At 37.1% G+C, this 16664-nt stretch overlaps 1 protein-coding gene across 2 annotated transcripts in view; it reads right to left on the bottom strand.

Annotated features, from left to right (window-relative positions):
- The window catches only part of atp10a (ATPase phospholipid transporting 10A (putative)), a 168001-nt gene that overhangs the window by 23001 nt on the left and 128336 nt on the right, over positions 1–16664 (bottom strand). The window contains exons 8-14 of one of the 2 annotated variants that reach the window (XM_008107099.2): positions 15399–15616; positions 13859–14053; positions 10980–11547; positions 7916–8019; positions 7595–7721; positions 5028–5212; positions 1827–2148 (exon numbers count right to left, since the gene is read on the bottom strand). In XM_008107099.2, the coding sequence (XP_008105306.2) occupies positions 1827–2148; positions 5028–5212; positions 7595–7721; positions 7916–8019; positions 10980–11547; positions 13859–14053; positions 15399–15616 (1719 nt within the window). Of the gene's footprint in view, positions 1–1826; positions 2149–5027; positions 5213–7594; positions 7722–7915; positions 8020–10979; positions 11548–13858; positions 14054–15398; positions 15617–16664 lie in introns of those variants that run through there. The other variant, XM_062975364.1, reaches the window with a different exon arrangement.

Below are 16664 nucleotides of genomic sequence, written 5' to 3'. Positions count from 1 at the left end.
CTTGTCAGAAATGATTCCTAGTTTGGTGCATTCTACTTAGATTACAATGATACAAATCATTTGCATCAGGTATATACAACTGGAAATTCCTTTCCATGCTCCACACAATTCAGCAAGTCCCTCTCTTGTAATTTAAATGGTGTAAAGAAGGTGCTGATTCCAGCCAGAAAATGCACACCTTTTCATGACTTTATATCTCCGCAGTCATGCGAAACACATGTTTTCCTTCCCTTCCCCCCATGTAGACTGCTCCAGTGCCCATGCACTTTTTAAAAGCAAGAGACAGTGGATCAGGCTGTCAAATTGACACACAGGTGGCTTAAGGGAAGCACAAGTGGAAAGCAATGAGAACTTCCTGAAACTCTTTATTTTAAACTTTGTAATTTTAAACAGAGCTTGAATTAACAATTGCGGGAATAGAGAGATCAGGTGGAAGTTTTTTTAAAAAATTCCCTCCATTATGCATTGGACCTCTTATGTGCACATTCAAATCTGCTTATATTTATATTAAGATAGTCACATGTGCACATATACTGTCCAGCACATTTTTTTAAAAAAACTTCAGCCAGATGTCCCCTGTCAGCCCTCCATCTTGATCCGCTTCAAAAGAAGACTTTGAAGATGGTGGGGGACAATATCCCAGGACAGACAAGTGTGTCAGATCCCAGGATTTAAAATTTAGAATGTGGATTTTGGTGTTGTCTGGAATCACCCTCAGAAAGCAGTTACTGAGTTGGATCTAGACTTGGGCAGACACAGAACGGAATGACTGAAATAGAAGTAATTACAATGGACGATGCTTACAGTTTTTCTCTTCGTAATGAACTCATAGTTAATAGTGAACCCTATTTATATGAAGGAATTCAGGCCCAAGAATACTATTGGGTCACTTTGGGGGACCTAGAAAATGCCTAGAGAGTATATATTTTGTCAAACCAGTCCTGTGGTCATACTGTACTTGAATCCTTTTTGTCTAATGCTTATACTAGACCTTAATACAATGATAAGAAAATAGTTCAATCTTATTGTAAAACGTTTAGTGTAACATTTCAGTTAGTCTGTACTTATGATGACATGTTCAACACAGTTGAAATCTAATCTGGAAATGTTAATATGTTGATTTTAATATTAATTTTACCAACAGTTTTCTGAGATACTTTCAGCATTACTTTACTGTGGAAAAGTGGCATACAAACAGAACGGATGATGATTCGGGGCCTCAAAATAAGGTTTTTTTCTGTCTTCCAAAACTTTCTATTTATAAAATTCAAGCGGTTGGATTGAACCTAAGGCTTCCTTGAATTAGACCCATTCATCCAACAGAAGTGTGATGTCACCAAGCTTTTTTTGTTGAAACTAAATAAATAAAAATTGGCACAGGTTTTCCACAGCATCATAGTAAAAGGTCCATGGCTTGTGGGTGTATGCATGTGTATCAAACTCTCCAACCTCTGCATAATTAAATTTTTATCCCTTTTCAATAGTAAATACTTTGTTTCACAAAAATTATATTTTACATTTTACTTTTACATTTTACTCATTTTCCCCATTTCTTCAGTCGACCCTAATTTCTTTCATATCCATTCTATTTTAAAATTGCTTAGACATGTGACCATGTTGCAAACAACATTCCTTTAAAAAAAGCTTTCTAAGGAAAAAAAAACAAAACGGAAGAATAGCCATTTTTATATATACATATATTCCCAAGAAATGATGAAATAGGACTTGCAGATTTGAATGGAAGAGCAATAATTCTGTCTGAACAAAAGAAGACATTTTGCTTTTGCACTCATGCAAATCCATTTTTGTTAATGGGAAGTACTTGCCTATTGCCAAGGTCATTGTTTTGAGTTTGCTCCTGACCAGTTTCACAACCATTCCTTTTTGAATTGGCGTAGAACGGCAGCACAGTACAGAACGACACCTCCTGGCCAGCAAAAGAAACTTGTCTTCTAGGCCTTTATCGAGGGCATAAGCCAGTGTTCTTCCATCAATGACTAAGCCCAGTCTGGGATGTGTCAAAGATGATGTCAGGTAGACTGGAGTCAACTTTGCAGTTTGTTTCTCTGAAGATTTTTCTGAAGTTTCGTTCAAAAATTTAGACTCTAAGCAGTGCAGGTGTTGTTCCAGTAATGTGGCACACATTTCCTAGAACAGAACATAATAATAATTAGGAAAGAAAGGTATGCCATACCAGCAGCAATGTTATGGGCTCAGACTATCTAGCAAATCACATCTCCTTGTATAAGCCTGCCCGGGCTCTTCAATCGGCTGAGGAGGCTCTGCTCTTGGTCCCACCCCCATCCCAAGCACAGTTGGTGGGAACGAGAGAGGGGGCCCTCTCAGTGGTTGCCTCCCGCCTTTGGAACTCCCTTCCCAAGATCAAAATGGCCCCCACCTTACTCTCCTTGAAAGAAACAGCTCAAGACTTCCCTATGCTCTCAAGCATATAGTGAGGAGGAGGGATAGAATTTGTAGTATGAATAAAACAGAATGGAATGGGTATAGCACTCTGACTAGGCTGTTTCTAAATGGTTATAATTTAATTTGTTGTTGTTAATTGTCTAATTTTTTAACTTCATGTCATATAATGCTTGGTTTCATAATTTAATTTTTGTGATTTTTGTTTAAATTTTATGGTTATCTTTTTTGATATGAGCATTGAACATTTGCCTTTGTTGGGAACCGCCCTGAGTCCCCAAGGGGAGATAGAGCAGGATATAAATAAAGATGATGATGATGATGATGATGATGATCATCATCATCATCATCATCATGGTAAATGCAACTTCAAAGCATGCTCTGTTCAGATGGCATATCACCCCAACAAAATTGGCAAAAATTCACAAAAATTGTGATAAGAATGGCTGGAAACGCAAAAAGCAGAAAGGCACATTTCCTCATATATGGTGAACCTGCAAAAATGCTGTCTGGGTTGCAGTGAAAGAAGTACTGCAAACTTAAACCAGAGGTATTTTTCTGGGTTTAACTGATGGAAGTATAGGAAAAAGACAAGTTTTTCCCAGTAACAGCTGCTTGCATTATTTATGCACAAAATTGGAAATTAGAAAACATTCCTTCAGTGTATGATTGGCTACTAATGTTGATTCAATTGACAGAGATTGAGAAACTCTCTTGTATATTGAAAGATAAATCTATATACAACTTCCAGAACAATTGGACACTATTTTTATTGTATTGGAAAAATCAAAGAAGGATTGAGTCTTGGCAGGTTTTGACAATTAAGATAAAGTCCTTTTTATATTTCTGCTTTATTTTGGAAAGTTAACAATATAAATAGAAAATATATAAACCAAAGTAAATAGTTAAGGATGGTTTCTAGTGCAAATTGAGTTATCCTGGAATGATAATGTTTCTAGTCTATCGTTAGCACTGGAGCAACAAATAAATAAAAAAGTATCTCAAACACTAATCAAATGAAGGCAAGTAGAATTATTTTTAAGGTACCAAAATCAGTTCAAAATCTGGACTTTTTCAAAAATAAATAAAATAAAAGGCACCAGTTGGGCCCATAAAACTAACCACCCTTGGTGGCAGGCAAACAGCTCTGGGGAGACACCACCACTCTCACCTACCTAATGTTTGATAGAAGAGGCAGCTGAAGAAAAGCATTTGATTCAGAAACTATAGTAACACAGATCACATATATTTATGGATTCCTTTATTTTAAGAAGGCATTAAGATATGGGGGTCTGTAAAAGTGTATAAATTCCATACTTTTCAACCCTTATCCTTGGATCACATGGCTTTTCCAGCTTCCCTGCTGTCAATTATTTGGCTCTTGAGAAGGGAAAGGATCCTTTTTAGTGACAATGTCCCAAGGCTTCCAAGGGTTCAGTTCACACAGTGAATTTCCCTTTATTGTGGTGAGAGCTGAACCTTTAAGACTGTTTTTGAGGGAAGGGAACTGTGAACTATTCAGTATGTTATGAGCTTCACACTATTGTGACATAGAAAAGTCACCTTTTTGGACCACATAATCTTTTCCAGGCTTAGCTTTTACCATTTGTCAAAATCACAGGAATCAATTCCCACTTGTCTTTCTTTGCACAAGTGTGTGTTGAATCACAGATCAGGATTGCTATGATATGAAGGTAGAAAGATTATGGGTAAGAACATTAAGTATTATGTATATACAGTTTTCTGGTGAAGATGTAATCCATGAAAATGTAATCCACAAGAAATCTGCTAGTCTTTAATGTGTCACCAGATTCTCTGGCATTTTGCAACAACTAAACATGGTCATTCCTTTAGCTGACTACTCCTAGGGAAGTTAAATGAAACCTTTTATGTGCTTCCTGTGATAATTGAATGACAATCACGCTTAGCTAGTCATAATATTCTGGTCCCAAGGAAATATCCACACAGAAAAAGATGAGATTTAAAATAAGAAATTGAATAATAAAAAGACAATAGTATTTAATTTTCAGCAGAATTTCAATAAACAAGATTGTCCATTTCATAGTAGGAAATTATCTAAACAACCTTATTTAACTTGAGCTGCAAACCAGACACATGATATGACTTAACACACAGTTTGAACCCTTCTAGACTTCAACACTTCTAAACTTCAACTTCCATTAGTCCTAGCTAGCATCATCAATGGTGAGAGATATGAGCTGAGGTCCAATATGAATTGGAAGACCACACACGCTCCATCTTGGTCTGACATGTGTAAGACCATGCCTTCTCATTCCCTTGTAATTTCTATATCATTAAAAAGAAATAAGGAGTTTTTATTAAGACACTGCATTTTCCACAAATGTTTTATAGACTGTGTTTGGCTTAGTAGTTCACAGAGCATGCAGGGATGGTCCCGATTGCAATAGGACATTTATAATTTATTTATTTTATTTTATTTATATACCGCTCTTCTCCCCCAGGGGGACATTGTAGCTTGATAACTCTCAAGAAGCTTTCAAGCAGCAATACATAGTAGGCAAGCTGTGTATAGTTTGACACTACCTGTTTTACAAGCCTCATACTGCATGACAATGTAATCATACCAATGAATCAGCATTCAAGGTAATGATTTCTTCATCATGATCCAGCAGCTTGCAAGCATAAGCAATATTAATCGCTGTTTCTTGCTTATCTCCAGTTAGAACCCAGATCTGCAGCCCAGCCCGGCGAAGGTTTGCAATGGTTTCTGGGACTCCATCCTGTAAACGGTCTTCAATGCCAGTTGCACCTGTCACATAAGAAAAGAAGATGGAACTACGATTTCAAGGAGTTGTTGTTAAGGGAAAGAAATAACCAAACTGACATCTTAGATATAGGGCAAGTTTACTCTGTTGACCAATAACATTCCAGTGAATCATGGGATTTTCAGTTTAGAGAAGGGTATTTAGAATTCTCAACCAGACAACTCTAGCTTCTTTCTTAGTTGCAAATGCCTGCATTTCAAAGCATGGAGCCATGACACTTAAATTAGAATAGCTGCAAAGTGTAAACAGGCCCCAAGTAAAAAAGTTGAGGAAACAAGGGAAGATAGAAATCAGTAAAGTTTGGCTGCTTTCAGCTTGAAGTGTACACCTGAATTGTTGTGAATCATATCTTATCTGACCACCTCTGGATAAAGAACAGACCTTCTTAGGGGCAATGCTGATATTACCTTTGTCTATTTACAAAAAAATAACTTGTAATATATTAATATTTAGATTTGTGCCTAAGGTGAGCGTTGGAACTAAAGCTGGTGACTCTGATGTCAGTGAAGTGGCAAAGCTGCTCTAGTTTTAGTTTTAGTTGAAACTTTAAAGGCATCAAGCTAATGAACCTATTTTGGGATAGGTTTGAGAAACATGGACTGCTCATTTCTAGTTTACATCAAACTCTGGAGCACACTCCTTGTCTCTTGTATAGTGGAACCACCAGCTGTTACTGTGTCTGAAATTATCAGAGCTTGGAAGATATTTTTTGGGGCTGGAAATCCTACAAGCATCCATGCCGGTAGTTGTAGTATAAAGAATCCCAAGCTCTGGGAAAGACCAGCTTTAATGCAATTTGAAAGATAAAACATTTCAGAATCCAAAGTGACCATTCCTACATTTGTACAAATATGTATCATAGTCATTTCTCTCTCTTTTCTCCCACCTTATCAATTTCTTTCTCTTCTCAGCATGCAATCAAAACAAAAAGTATGAGCAGGAAAAAGTCCAGTGGAAATGTACTTTTGGAAGCAGCCGCTTTGTGTCAGTTTTGTTGCTGCTGATGGAAGTTGGCAGTGGAAACCTTTTTTTCTCAGTGGTTCCTTTTCTTCCGCTCTGCAGTTTGTGAGCATTGATTGGTCTATGAGCTTACATTTTCCCATTTCTGAGAAGGCTTCTCAGGGCTTAATTGGCAGAGCAGATGGTTTAGTTTTGACAGGGCGCCTGCTTTCATTTATCCAGTAGGATTTAATGCATTAAAGTTTACACCTACATCCAAAGTCAATAGTGATGAAACAGAACAAAACTATCTTTTGAATTGATACAAAGATCTCAGTGATTGAAAAACTTCATGAAGTCCAGGTACTGGAGTTAATGACAAAGCACTGAAATCATGCAACATGGGATTATAGACCCATTTTATGTTATATTCTTACTTGCCTAGAATTTTTGGTCTAGAAAACTGAATGCTCGAGTAGCTGCACTTCAGAATTTGCCAGCCATGTCAACTGATTCACCTCTTGATTGTAACTGGGTTGAGATCTGGACAATTGGTAGGAATGGCTTAAGCAGGGATGTGAAGTGATGTTAGTTTTACGCTTTCCTACATTTGATAATTTCAACCTGAAATTATTTCTATCTGGAATTGGAAAAAATGTGAATTTTAGTACATTCTTCCAAAAGGAATGTATCAATTTTACATTTATCTGCACTGTCCAAAGGCAACAGGTCCAGCTCTTTCCAACACTCACCGGTTAGATAGATATTAAAGATGAGGAGCCTCTCTCTCAAATCCCCCCCCTCAATTCAGCACAAACACAATGAAAGAAAAAAAGGATCCAGATTTTGAATAATTTAGCACTCAAAGCTCTAGGATCTAGAACAAGGATCCTCAAACATTTTAAATAAAGGGCCAGTTCACCGTCCTTCAGACTGTTGGGGGGGCAGACTACAGTTTGCAGAAAAGAACAAATTCCTAAGCACACTGCATGTATCCTATTTGCAGTGAAAAAAAACACTGCAAGAAGAACAATAAATATTAAAAAGAAGAACAATATTAAGCAACATAACTTTACCAATATTTCAGTGGGGAGTGTGGGCCTGTTTTTGGCTGATGAGATAGTCAAGCTAATTAGAATTGTCATTGTTGTGTGCCTTCAAGTCTTTTCAGACTTAGGGAGGGGGCCGGGTAAATGGAAGGCTACATCTGGCCCATAGGTCATAGTTTGGGGACCCCTGATCTAGAAGTATACTATATCCATTTTTTTCTACATTAGATTCAATTTCCTTACTTGCTCCATTCACATTATGAAGAAGTTTGAAAATGAAATTGAGAAATGAACTGATGTCCCCATTTATATCCCTATTTTCAAGTCATTCTCAATTGTTATGCATACCATTTTCACCTGTTTATATTCTGAGTTTACCTAATAGATGTAGATCTGTCTCTATACGAGTGGCTGACTGAAACAGCAGCTCCTCTCGGTTGTCAATAGAAGATTCTGCTTCAATGTGACTTTTTAACCAGCAAGAATATTCCTCCTTACTCAGCACCTGTTGGAAAAAGAAAGCAAGAATAAGAAGACAGAAAATATATGCTACAGGCCAGCACAGAGTTTCCTAATAACAAAATGGTAGAGTTTACTATTGATTCCAGGTTGTGGCCAAACCATTTTATTATTTAAAAACCTCCAAAACCCAAAAGACAACCCTTGAAAATAATTTCTCAGGAGATTTTAAGTGCTTACTTTTTTTGCAATGCACAAAGTCCTCAGTCCATCAGCAGCATAAAGATTAAGAAAATTTTGAGTTTTGCTTCGGATTTTCTTTTGATGCTTGCCCCTAGAGTCATCTGGATGTCATAAAAAAAACATGAAACTCTTAAAATGAAAAATACCAGTAATTTGGTGGCCTTAAAACAAATAATACTTTCCCCCCATTATTACTGTTGGAAAATAAACTTTAAGAACACCGATTAGCAGCATCCTGTAGGAAAGGCAATTCTGTGTAATTCACTGCATTTTATTTCCCTTTTAAATGTTCTGCAAACTGGAACATTTACAATTGTTTACTATTTAGTTTGCTTGTCCAGATGTACTTGGGAGTTCCAGCTTTACATAATAAAAGGGTCATGTAGAAGATTTTAGTGTACAGTATTTGGCATTTTTGGGCTGATCAAATGTAGTTTTCTATGGAAAGCTGAAATGGGCGACTTAATTTGTGTCTGTCACCCAGTAGCAATTATTGCACATGTTTAATGACTGTCTTCATGGAATCTTATTATTTATGATGAATGGAATCTTCTTATTTTTCTGTGTATTGTATTTCACAAATTTATTTAATTTAATTTAATTATCTGCTTGCAGTTTCCGTAAAAACATAGAGATAAAACATTTTTATTTAAAATGAGACCTAATGACTTAGTTTTAGTACATAAAAAGGAGATCGGTTTTCCAGGGAAGAAACCATATTCAATTCTGAAATGGTGAATGCAAAATATATCTTTCATATCTATCTTCATAATTAGTTTCGATTATAGACCTTTTGCCATAATGCATTTCCTTGTAATAATCACCTAGAATGCAACATGCATCCAGATATCGTTTTTAAATTATGCTGTATAGACAGCATTATCAGAATAGTAAAGTTCACTTTTTGCTTTAGAAAGGCATATGATTCTTACTTCTGCGGCTCTCTTCTGGCTTATGTTAGTAAAGATTTAATTTAAAAAGTTCAAGCCCTGCATTTTTCTATATTCATTAAACTAATATTGCACATTTGATTCCTTTTTGCTTCAGCATTTCCCAGTAATATTGACATAATTATGATAATATATTTATGCTGAAACCAACATTTACCATAATTTGGAAGACTACATTTCATGGATCTGCAAGGCGTAAGTATGTCAAAGAAAACAATCCAATTTGACTAGAAAACCTGAAATGCAGTACTTGTTTCAGCTCTGCATTTCATTAGCGAGGCAATATAAAAGAAAAATCACATTTTTATTGATTTAGCAGATACTTCCTTCTTAAGTGCTTGACAAGAATCTCTGTGAATGAGAGGGAAAAGCTCTAGGTTCATTCAAATCACACAAAGATGGTCTTCAAAGCCAACTGATTGAAATAACTAGTTTTTAACATTTCTCTTCTTGTTCACAGCATGATCATGTATCTTTGAGATGCTCTTCCATTCAAAATATAAACTTCTTGCCCACAGTTGGACATCTATCGCCATTCATTACCTCTTCCTCTGAAATCTCCACTAACTTTAATGGCTTGATTTGAATCTCTTATTTTTCAAAGCCAGAGTTATTTGGGCTTCATATTTTAAGACAATTCCAAAGTGTTTTTGAGTGTTAGCAAAGTTATGACCTATAACTGGCATTAGAGACAAGGACTTGGAATCAAGAGCAATGAGTCTGATGGTCACATTATTTCTCATCTATTTATTAGTTACATTTATAATCCACATTTCTTCCAACGAGCTCAAAGTGATACACATAGCTTTCCTCCTCAATGCTTTATCCCAGTCATGGGTATACTTTGTGGGGGTTGAAGTTCTAAACACCTGGAGGGGCAAAGTTTGACCAACTCTTTATCCTCAGAACAGTCTTGTGATGCCAATCAGGCTGAGAAAGGCACACAAAGTGACTGACCTAAGGCTATATATTGTATTTTACTATGCTATTTAACTATTTTAACTGTTTTATTCTTATTTTATGGTATTATGATGTACTGGTAGTGATTCTACCAGTTGTGTAAGTCGCCCTGAATCCCCCCGGGGAGAAGGGCGGGGTAGAAATATTGGAAATAAATAAATAAATAAATATGCATATCTCACTGCCCAGCCTGGCTGAGTGGGGACTTGAACCTTCAACTAAAAAATAACAATCCAACATCATAACCATTAACAGCTGTTTCTCCATTGTATGACTGCTCTTTTCATCTTTCTTATTCCAGTCTGAGTGTTATGGAAAGCAGAACACATATGGCCAGGAATTGGGTAGGAATTTCATGCTTTCTTGTCAGTTTCACTCCCAACATCCCCATTTGTGGTCAACACAGCAGTTTAGCAATGAATATGTCCTAAAACTGAACTTTTGCAACCTGAGGTCCTTTCACACTACACAAATATGGCACTATAATCTCATTTTAATTGCCAAGCCTGAATCCTATGGTATTCTGGGGTTTGTCATTTGTTAAGTTCTCTTGTTGGCAATTCTAAATATCCCTGTCTGAACTCAAAATAAGAAAATGTTATAGGATGTATCAAGTTGATCCAACCACAAGGGAGGAGCAAAAAAAAAATCCCACCAATCACAACTCACTGCTAGGTTTCATTCAAAGTAATAGGGCATGATAGTTAAAGTAAACTCTTATGGCATTCAGAGGGAGAGTCAATATGCACTGGGGTCATTATACGGAAGGGATCTAGGGATTTCTGAATTTACTCTAAGACTAAGCAAATGGTCACCAATTTAGGCAATAAAAAGGAGCTACAGCAAAAAGTGCTTTATTTGCCGCATTATGAAAAGATACACTGAATAGCATTTAATTCTGGAAGTGAATGCATAGAAATGAATACTTGGAGGGATGCAAGTATTCACAGCAATGAGGACTTGCTTAGATTTGCCCAGGTAAAGAAAGCAGAGTAAAATTATTGTTCCTGCATGGATCAAAAGAAGAAGACACTATGAACACAACTTGTCATCATTTTCAATGTACAGAACTACCAGTGGTGTAGCTGAGATATCCAGCCACAGTTTCCAATACACTTTATCATGGGAAATAAACTGAGTGCAAGTTATACCTGAAGAACAGGGCAGAAGAAGATCCATGATCACTGAATCGGCTCCTTTAGTATAAACATTTATTTTGTCAGTAAGGGGATGCCTGACAATGACAGACATTCTCTTCCGAACTGAGTCAAAGCCCAGGATGTGTAAGAGTTCAAAGTTTAATCTCCCCAGGTGAGGTAGCTCTATCGATACCTGGTCAGGCAGCCGGCCGACCAGAGCACAATCATATGCCCTGGCTGCATAGACAAGGGCAGCTTCATCTGGGCTCTCTGCCTCATAACGCAGTTCACTTTCTCCTGGGCCACTCCCATTCCCCAGGGTCTCTTTGGATTGTTGACAACTGTAGCTATTGTTATTCATCCGGGAGGAGTTTGCAAACTTTTCTTCTAGTTTCAAGAAAGTGCTGTCTGTAGAGGCTGATGAAATTACACTGGATCCAGCACGGTGTGTTGATTTGCTGGTCGCCAGGCTTGAGGAACTGCTGTTGTTAGACCCAGAGGTCAGGCGGCTGGGAGTGAGTCTCCGAATGAAGTCCTCAATGGTCTTTACTGGAGACTTCAGTTCAAATCTGTATCTAATCTTGAAAAATAAAGACCAACAACCGAGAAATGAAGTAGCTGAGATACTGGATGTACCGTATATCTTATTGAAAGCACAAATTAGGAAAGTTAGAGACAAAGAAATGGGCCCTGCACCTGTCATAGTTACATTTTTTCAAGACTTTGTAAAAACTATTTTCAAGAATGTTTAATGCCCAAGTGGTGTATATAATATGCCTAATGCCTTATTTACCATGTTTCTCATACAGTATGACCCCCATATGCACAGGACCAGTACCCAAGGTTTCAACTACCCGCAACTGACAAACTATGATCTCACTAGGAATTTTCTAGGTCCTCCAAGTGATCTATGGTATGATTCTGCTGAACATTACCATAGAAAGACCTAGCAAATTCATAGGTCTTCCAAGGTAACTATGGTAAAGTCTTGCAGAAGTTGTTCAATTCAATAGAATTTACTATTATTCATGTTCTGTTTTTACAGCATATTCGCAAACATACCCCCTTCTGTCCAAGGACATGGAAGTTATACCACATTGTAATGTAATCTCTTCTATGCTTTGGCATTGCCCTTTAAAAGCAGTTATTCAAGAGTTCTTGGAAGAACTTCAATATTTTTTTCCTTCGTCCCAGAGTTTGTTGGTTACAAACCATTCTATTTAACCAAGGTGGTGTTTTTTTTTAAAACCTTGCAGTGAAGTAGAGAAGGAAATATATTTCTTAAAACACAAGGCAGAGCTCAAGAGGAAAAAAAGATACAGTACAAATGAAAAAAACAACTCTGTTTTACATTGGATGGTGGCAATTTTCTGTGAGAGAGCTATGTCACCTTGTGAATACCTCTGAACTGGCCTTCAGTGATACAACAATAAAAATGAGACAGACTCCTTATTGGTATTATGCATGTGTGTGGTAAGTAGCAAACAGGAAATAAGGTTTCAGTTCTGTTGAGATTATATCAAAAAAGCACCATTATTAGCTTTGTTAGTGGTCACTCCCAATCTGAGGAACTTCCTGCCATGAAAGGCTACTTCTGTTCTCCGCTTTTTGTTCTGATGGTTCTTTGCACTCATGTTGAGTTTCCTTTCTAATCCACTACCACTAATAATTTTTGAACTTTTTTTTATAATGTCAGAAGCAACAAGAACATACTGCAAGTCACTTCTGGTGTGAGATAATTGCTAGTCTACAGAGACGTTGCCCAAGGGATGCTGGGATATGTTTATCTGGGAGGCTTTCCTCATGTCCCTGCAAGCTAGAGCTGACAGACCCATTGTGCCATTGATTTGTCTAACTGATTAAAAAGTTGCTATTTCTCATCAGTATATACTCTATTTATTTTTTTGGTTAGCTAGTTCAAATTCTAGTATGAGGGACAAAAGTGTGGTAGAAATAAAACAAATAAGCATTTCATATACCATATTTACTTGAAAATAATGTACCAACGAATGTAATGCACACCTCAATTTTGAAGGTGTGCATTACAAAAAAAAAAAGGATTTCCTGTCAATTGAAATGTGAGGAGATGGTGTCTAAGGAAAAACTGGTGGGAAGCTGTAGCCTTCCATCTGTCCTTTCCACCTTCCTTTTTGTGACCACCATCAGCTTCACACCAGCTTTTTCATGGTCACCACTGCCTCTCCCTCCTCTGTCCCCAGCTGGGATCTCTTGCCCAACAGTGCAGATGGGTTTAGGTGTGTAATTCCACCACGCCATCAAATCTAATGCACTCCTCACTTTTAGTTATGTAATTTACCCAAAAAGGTGAGCATTAAACTTGTGTAAATATGGTAGATACTTTTCACATTTGGGAAGGAAAGGATTCTAACCAAGGGATTAAAATTAGAAGTAAAAACAAAGATTTAAACTAAATTTGGGAAAGAATATTTTAATAGTACAGTCTGTTCAACAGGAAAAAGATTAATTTGGAATTTAATGGAGCTGATTCATTAGTGGTTTTAAAACAGATGTTAGATAGTCAACTATCAGGCAAACCGTCAATTACCTGAATAAGTTTGAGATTAGACTAGATGACCTTTGAGGTATCTTCCAACTCTATGATTACATTATTCTAAACAAGCAGGTTTTCATTAAATATAATGAGATCAATTGGAAAGAAGCTCCAGAGAGTGTGTAGGCCAAACACAATAAAATCCTTGGGAAAACATGCACTGAATTAGGATTCACACTCAGAATTGGAATTAAACTACTAAACCCATTGTCTTAATACTTAGGCAAAACAGACACAAGTCATACTGCAGTGAACTATTACAAAAATCAGCTCAAATACGGGATTAATTTTCTTTAAATGAGTCGTTTACCTAACATACCTTTTGACGTGGCTGATTTGGAGATGTCACTACCACTGTATTACAGATAGTCAAAGCTATGAAAAAGTCAAAGATGTCTGAAAGTTCAGGGGAGAGCTGGGATAATGGCTGGTCATAGCTCTTCATAATCTCGAGGTAGCTGGCACATTCATTTACTTTTTGCAGCAAATTTGGATCGGGTGTGATATCTTTCTCCTAGAATGGAAAGACAGGCAAAATGACTCACTTGCAGTTTGGTGCATTCCTACAGTCACTTTCACAGTCTCTCTCTTTAGCTTATTCTGCAGATATGCTCTATCAAGCATATATTTAATAATCCCATCTGTGTTTTTGAGTTTATCCATTTTGTTTCACTACAGAGAACATGACAACCCAAGTCTTGTGCTTACACATAACATTTTGTAGTAGGCAGGAAGAGTGAGATTATCCCTCACTGCCTGGCAAACACTTTTAGGCAAAATCATGAGGACCATTCCTAAACATCTTGGGATGATTAATGCTGAAACAAACAATCAACAACACTGGAATATATCTTGTGCGATGTTTAGAGAAGTATTTAGTCACATGCATAGGTAGATTATACATTCAATTCTCCAAAACAAACTGCAGTACTCATACATTCAGAAACTTGTTTAGGTAGAGTTGCTTTAAAGATGCATTACTGAAAAAAAAGTATTTTTATTGTATCATGGCACTGTGTTTGATGGCAATGACTGTGTAGCTGTAAGGTAGCAAGCAACGATAAGACATATTCTATCAGCCTTGCTTATATTATGTTTGTTTGATTTTTACTCTTTTCAATCTTTTAAAATGTGTTTGAAATAACAGACTAAGGTAGGTGTGGTGATCATGGCTAGTGGTTATTGAATTTCAGCTTTCAGTATTCCTCACCATTAGCTATGTTAGCTTTGGGTACTGGGATACATAGTCCAACAGCTAGAGGACCACAAAATTTCTATCTCTAGGTTAGGAATTGAAGCACAGTTATGTCAGAATGGTTCCTAGCAAGTGATGTGCAGGGTATATATAAATATCATCACCATCCTCTGTTGACTTTCTTCTCTTCATTCATCTACAGTACTCTAGTATTGCATTTACAATATCTATGACACGATGGACACTGTCCATCTCTGCACCAGTCTTCACCCATCAGTGCTTCTGTTCAATTTTTCTTCCTGCCCTTGCTATGTCTAACTGAAATCCTTTCACAAGAATCCCTCTCATTGGAACTGCGGATCCCCCACTGTCCGGAAAAAAAAATAAACATGTGAAGTATACATAGCTAGCTGTTCCCCAGCATACAATAGGATTGGCTATCCACATGGCTGATAGCATTCTCTTTTTCAGTACCTCAAAGGCAAGAAAACCAGGAAGATAAACTGAGCTCAGAGCAGGCTACTGTACATGACTCATGGACTATATCAGAGGTTGTGTTGTCAGAACTTTAGAATTATAAGCATGATCAGATCTGGTTGAATTACAACATAGATTTGGCAGGAAGATACCAGTGTAAAAAGGCAGTAGTACTTCAAACACTTACCATTGGGCTGCTAAAAGCTGTGTGCTTTGAGAGAATGCTTGCCCTTTTGGCCTCCACTCTGCTCCCTGTACGCCTATGAGATTTTGTGCTCTGGTTCCTGTGGATGACTTTAATGCTCTGATGACTGCTAATACTGTCCCGCTGGGACAAAGTCCCTGCCTTAGGTGCAGTTTCTTCATCCTCAGAATCAGCTTCTTGATACATAGCTATACGTTTTGCTGTTGATAAAAAGTGTTGTAAATATGTGTGAGAAAGGCAAACAAGTGGCTCTTTTTGCTCTGAATGCTGAAAATGTTAGAGTGAATTAGATAAAATTGCCACAAACCTTTTTTGGAGACTCAGAATACTAATTTGGATATGTTGCTGGAAATTCTGAAATTATTTGATATCATTGCCTGTAACGTTATCTGTTCTTGCTCTTTCGTATTATATTTTGTGCACCTTGTATATTTTGTATATGTATCTGTCATGGCCCTTGCCAAGTACAGTAAACATATACACTGCAACTGTAACTGAGAAATGAAAACTAGAGTTTAAAAACAGATGACTGGGGGTACTGAACTGTTAAATGTAGGCTGGATAACACTGCTAACACAAGTAACAGTTTGAGTCTCAGAATCATTTCAGAGTCCCAGCAGGCTGTATACAAACCTTTGTGATGTGTCAAACTATATTTCCTGTCACTCAACAGCTGGCAGAACATGACAATGACAACAACAATAACAACAACTTTATTCTATGATGGGATATGTAGTGCAACAGACTTGGAATAGAAGGGATACAGGGGATGGGGGAAGTTTTTAGTGGAAGTTAGGGGATGGAGAATTAAGAGATGTTTATATTGTTTTGTTTATTTTATTCTAATGTCTATATTTTAAAATGTTTTCATTAGTTGGATTTAAGTTGCATTTTCAATATTTAAATAAAAATCAAGCTAAAAAGTAGGAAAAGAAAAAGGAAGGCACCACATCAGAGAAAATTCCTTTTTACTTCTTTTGTGAAACAGGGAGTGGGGCACACATCCCTCTAACTTGCCAAGGCAACAGCACTGGCATTTGATTAAGTTGGAACAGGAAAATAATTTGACTGAGACGCCTGTCTGTTATCTCTAGATTACTTACTCCACAGTCATTTAACTGCCAGCAAAGGAAATATGCAGATTAAGTTATTTGATCATCACAGTTCGTAGCTTTCAGGCAACAGCTCTGTTTCACTAAGCATCCAACGCAAAAAATGGATAATAATGCACAAACTGGCATCAGCCAA

Source organism: Anolis carolinensis, chromosome 3 (genome assembly GCF_035594765.1).
Source record: "Anolis carolinensis isolate JA03-04 chromosome 3, rAnoCar3.1.pri, whole genome shotgun sequence".
NCBI lineage: Eukaryota > Metazoa > Chordata > Lepidosauria > Squamata > Dactyloidae > Anolis > Anolis carolinensis.
This window is presented reverse-complemented; position numbering and strand designations above follow the sequence as displayed.